Here is a 5,000-nt window from a genome sequence, read left to right as displayed (position 1 = left end):
ACAGCCAAATTGATGTGAGGAAAGGTAGCTTTGTTTGTTGTGTCTTGGGTATTGCACACCACTATACCAACAACCTGGAAACCTTTGGGAAAAAGAGAAAAAGATAAGGTTGGTAAGGTAAAAGTAAAAACTCCAAATCAAATAAATAAATTAAAATACAAATTAACTTCAATTAATATTTCACTTTTCAATGCAACAATCAAAGTTCTCACCATATTGAGGATGGAGTGAAATAACAGCCCCACCACTTGTTCCGGAATATACAGCACATGTTGTCTGCATCATCAGAGGTATCATCTTACCATCCTTAAGGCAGGTTTTCCAATGATCAGCAAAGGAATCAGCACTGTGCGCTTTGTTATCTTCTCTTGCACAATGAGGTTCTATGTTCTGGGATGACTGACTGAAAATTCCCTCTCTGGTATCACTATCTGTGCAGTTTTCCCTAACTTTGCTAACAATCAAAAAACCTGTTTCATCAAGAGAGTTTGAATTCTCCATTACAAAGCTTTGATGTTCACTCAAACGAAGAGACTGTGCTGGGAAGTTTATGGTTTTTGACACTATTCCTCTGGACAGAGTTGGTGTAGGTAGACATCTAGGAGAAAATACTCCATATCCCGCCACAACAACAGGCCAGCCTGTATTGAAAGATAGAAATGAAACATGTGGTGATTTCATGAAATTAATAATAGTGTTGACAATGTCTAACAGATGGAAGATGAAGGTGACACACATTTCAGTGGAGATGTCTATTCTCATTTTTCATGTCTCAAAATATTCAAATATACATAATTTTTTTCTATCTTTTTATCAATGACTTTCAAATATTGCTTTTGAAGAATAAAAAACAAAACAAAAACAAGTTCCTCACCTTTTGGAGGTATCTCTGAAGCTAATGGTAAGGATGAAGGCAGAGATCTGGCAGTCACAATAATGGCCAGATCCCAAACGCTCTTTCCCTGCCTGCTTGTCCCTGTATTTTGTGTGGTCAGGGTCGCTGGTCTGGTTTTGAAGACTACTTGACCCTGAAGATTTGAGCCATCTGCCAAAATGACCTTGACCACCTGAAAATAATGTTGATTTGTAGTAAAATAATATTTGATCCAGGAGAATATCATCACATTGGATTATTTTTCTTTTCCTCTCATTATACATTAAAATAAGCCAGAGAGAAAAATATTACTTACACCACTAGTGGCTGGACTTATAACATGTGCACAAGTGATAATAACTCCAGGAGTTTTGCTGACTATCACACCACTGCCCCATCCACTACCACATTGTACTCCAACTACACAACTGTCCACAACTTTAGCAAAACCTGAAAAAAAAGAGTTTTGGTAGCATAATATATACATACCATACCATATACAAGACTTTCTAATATCAAGTAAAACTTAAGTAACAAAGCTCTATTACTAATCTATCAATATAGAGATTACACAGCTCTGTAATAAAAAAGGGATTTACCTTCATTCACACTTTTGTGCATGGATGCAACACTGCTCTCACTACTCAATGGAATTGAGTTGAAGCCATTTGAAATTTTACCAAGGTGGCTGTCTGTCTGCTTATTAGACTCTGTATCTTTAATGAACTCTAGGCTGTTATTCCCATCATGCGAGTCAGAATTCAAATGATGCAGTAGGACTGTGAGGACAGAATACGCAGACGCCAGAAGTGTAAGACCCAGCCATTCTCCTTGGCGCCAACAAAATGGGGAGATGACCAACCCACAAAGACTTCTTCTGTTAAAGAGAAAGCGTGAAAACATTGAGGCTATGACATAACATTTATGTTGCCATGTGTTGAAGAGTTATAACATCACTGCCTTCCTTTATCATAAATTTTCCCATTGATGCTTGAATATTCACTTAAGTTATTTGGCAATGGCCTCTACCTTTAAATAAGCAATTGACAAATCAATGCTGCAAAACATACTTACATTAGTTGTGAATATAAATCTCTATCTAATATGATAGATATTTATATCCAGTGTACTATCTATACCCTGAGTTCACATATCACATATGAATTTAAGAACTTACTTTCCATCATCAGAAAAAACTGGAGCTCCCTCTGATCCCATAACGCAACGAGCATCTGTTAACAGCACATCATTGTTATTGCCACAGACATTACTGATGATGCCATAGCTTAGGGAATTCAGAAATACATCTGGAGACAAGCTTCCAAATGGTGAACTCTCCACAAACACACTTGTTCCTAGATGGTGAAGAGAAAACTCAAAATGAATGTATGCTTTAAGTCCCTTGTAAATTTGAGATATAGTGAAAAAAACTCTTATAAATGAATATAAATAACAGGCATATAAGAAATAAATAATAGTGTACAGATGGCTCTTAACATTTATGACTTCACTTATCCACGATCTTGGCTTAACTACAAATCAAAGTGAATGCAATTAGTAGGAAATCAAAAGATTCAGTTGAAAGAGATCAAATAAGCACTGCAATAAATAAATAAAATATGAAATTACCTCAAGAAAACCATTAACCTACAAATAAAATATTACAAAAAAAAAAAAGCATTAGAAAATATGTTTGCTCTCAAATATGTATAGTTATGAGTATGGGAACAAAAAATCTAGGGTAAAGCATTAACTGTGGACATCCTCCTCCTCCTCCTACTCTCTCTCTTCCAATACCAGTAGGTATTGTTACTCTTTGTGCAGAAAGGATAATTCTAAATATCACTTATGCATTTCACTGCATGTTAATTCATACTGCTCAATTAACCCTTCTGCTACAGGCATTTCTGCAGTCGTATCACCTTTGTCCTGCATTTTTCCTTTTCTTGAAATTACAAGCTATTTATTTCTTCAGTTATTATACCAAATTCAAATTAGTATTACTTTGTGATTACATAACATCTCATATTTTATACCATAGACAACATAACATCTTAAGATGCAAAGCCCAGGCTAAACATGTCAAGATGTGGTCTGTCACGGACTTGAGTAGCTACTTTTGGTCTTCAAAATATGATCATGATCACAGCCCAGTGTAAAATAACACTGATACATTGAATGCATATAGTATGTATGTACTATTTACTGTAGTTTGAATATTTACTCATTTCCTTTAATCTTAAAATACTATAATGCATTCCTAAATAGCAAGTTATTTCAATGAATTGTGCACAAAAAAATGTTCTGGAGATGTTCAACTACCATAACCAAGTCATAGGGTAAGACCTTATACCTCTGTTAAAAGCCATCTATTTTACAAAAAAAGAGAAGAAAAAAATACCTTTAGCACTCCTGGATGTAAGGTCCACAGTCTTTTTCACTGAAGATAGTAATTCTTTCATGTATGCTTTCACATCCCCTTCTGTACCATTTTCTGTTATCCTTAGCACTACAAAGGTTGAGAGAAGGATTCTTTCAAACTGAGTAGTAAGGTTTTCATCTTTATCCTCTGTCAACTTCCATCCCTGTGAGGATGGCATAATCGTAGACAAACTCTCAGTTATGCCATCTTGGGTAAACACCATGGCAACAGATGCTGGATAGGAAGAATACCCAGGGTTCATCTGCATTGATCTGTACTTTGTAGTGCTGGAACTATTGGGCTTTTCTATAGTGGCTTCATCTCTTGAATCATGAGGGTGAGTTCCATTTTGTGGATCAGTTGAAGCTGCTGAGCTGCAAAGGTATCTATGGTCATCAGGAGTAGTCTTCAACGGGACTTGAAGCTTTCCTTTCATGCTACTGATGTGCTCATTAGGAAATATCACCCGGAATTTTGAACAAGTTAGTTGGAAGGTTTCGTTTATCAGGCCTGCATGTTTTTCATAGTCTGTAAAGCCTTTCCTTAAGATTTCTTGGAGAAGGGGTTTACCCAATTTGTTCTTGATAACATCTACAATAACTGTGCCATGCGAGAGAACAAATCCATTCCCTAAATACACTCCTGAGCAGCTTAGATTTTCTGACCCGCTGACATCTGATCGTGAAAATTCGACAATCACACCAAATCCTGCCATTATTACTTCCTTACTAGTGTCTCTTAATTGAAAAACTTCTACAATGCTCTACATTAAAAAATCACATCGTTCAATCCCAATACACTCACTTCTCATTTCTTTTACTTGTATCATTCTAAACTCACACTTCACAAAAGCAATCCTTCACTTCTTTCAAATAGCTTGTTCATCTTACTACTACTTCTGAGCATTCTCTTCTTCTTCCAACGCTTTCAGTAACTCCTTTTCTTTCCTTTCATGTAGCTTTTTGATGCAGTCATCAATTTCCTGAAAAACAAACAAAAAAAACATATATTTAAACAATATATAAAAATATAACCATCCCATAAAACCACACAAAAAACTACACTTTAATGAAATCCCCAGACTACCGCTTCGAACACGGCACACGGAAAGACTTATCACACACAGTATTCCACAGCTAAACAAAGTCACAAGGAACACAAAGCCACCAAATCTACGAAACCTTGGTGTGCATCTTATCAAGGGGAGGGTATAGTTCACGTCGCATCTTGACAATCCAGTCTTCAAAATACTGAGGTTGATTGAAGAAGTAAAAGACACCAACTGGGAAGGTCATGTACATGGCCATCTTGCCTATTTCTAGTCTCCAGCCACCCATGATGAATACCTGGAATTAATAATACTGTTAAATCAACTTGGATCCATTTTAACAGAATTCCTAATGTATATGAATAAAAAAAAAGACCAGAACAGATAATAATATCAAATATAAGAATTGGCTATGACCATATTTTTACCACATTATAGAAACAGGCCTTTATGAACAATTTCTTATGTATGAAATGCCTTACAATTTATAGAGAACATTATCACAGATATTAGTCATACTTTACTACAAATAGAAACTGTATTCACTGATCAAGTGACACTGACTGTATGTCTTTCTGTATATCATTAAAAAGTAACTGATCAGAAAAAATATGTTATTTGATAAACCTTTTACATTACATAATAAATTTGTGCAT

General features: G+C 35.5%; 2 protein-coding genes across 5 annotated transcripts in view; both read right to left on the bottom strand.

Annotated features, from left to right (window-relative positions):
• LOC122250543 (uncharacterized) overlaps positions 1-4,011 on the bottom strand; it is a 5,068-nt gene extending 1,057 nt beyond the window's left edge. Inside the window, exons 1-7 of the mRNA XM_043012016.2 lie at positions 3,276-4,011; positions 2,052-2,229; positions 1,474-1,751; positions 1,191-1,324; positions 875-1,067; positions 213-641; positions 1-82 (exon numbers count right to left, since the gene is read on the bottom strand). The exon at positions 1-82 is cut by the window's left edge and continues 50 nt beyond it. Of these exons, the coding sequence (XP_042867950.2) occupies positions 1-82; positions 213-641; positions 875-1,067; positions 1,191-1,324; positions 1,474-1,751; positions 2,052-2,229; positions 3,276-4,011 (2,030 nt within the window). The remainder of the gene's footprint in view (positions 83-212; positions 642-874; positions 1,068-1,190; positions 1,325-1,473; positions 1,752-2,051; positions 2,230-3,275) is intronic.
• A 127-nt stretch (positions 4,012-4,138) lies between these two features.
• The window catches only part of LOC147470632 (protein PET100 homolog, mitochondrial), a 1,678-nt gene continuing 816 nt past the window's right edge, over positions 4,139-5,000 (bottom strand). For all 4 annotated transcript variants that reach the window (XM_086543317.1, XM_086543316.1, XM_086543318.1 and 1 more), the window contains exons 2-3: positions 4,478-4,642; positions 4,139-4,278 (exon numbers count right to left, since the gene is read on the bottom strand). In XM_086543317.1, the coding sequence (XP_086399443.1) occupies positions 4,189-4,278; positions 4,478-4,633 (246 nt within the window). In that variant the 5' untranslated portion in view covers positions 4,634-4,642 and the 3' untranslated portion in view covers positions 4,139-4,188. The remainder of the gene's footprint in view (positions 4,279-4,477; positions 4,643-5,000) is intronic.

The sequence above is a fragment of the Penaeus japonicus genome, unplaced genomic scaffold (assembly GCF_977035675.1).
Source record: "Penaeus japonicus unplaced genomic scaffold, GWHDUDI00000001_assembly GWHDUDI00000013, whole genome shotgun sequence".
NCBI lineage: Eukaryota > Metazoa > Arthropoda > Malacostraca > Decapoda > Penaeidae > Penaeus > Penaeus japonicus.
This window is presented reverse-complemented; position numbering and strand designations above follow the sequence as displayed.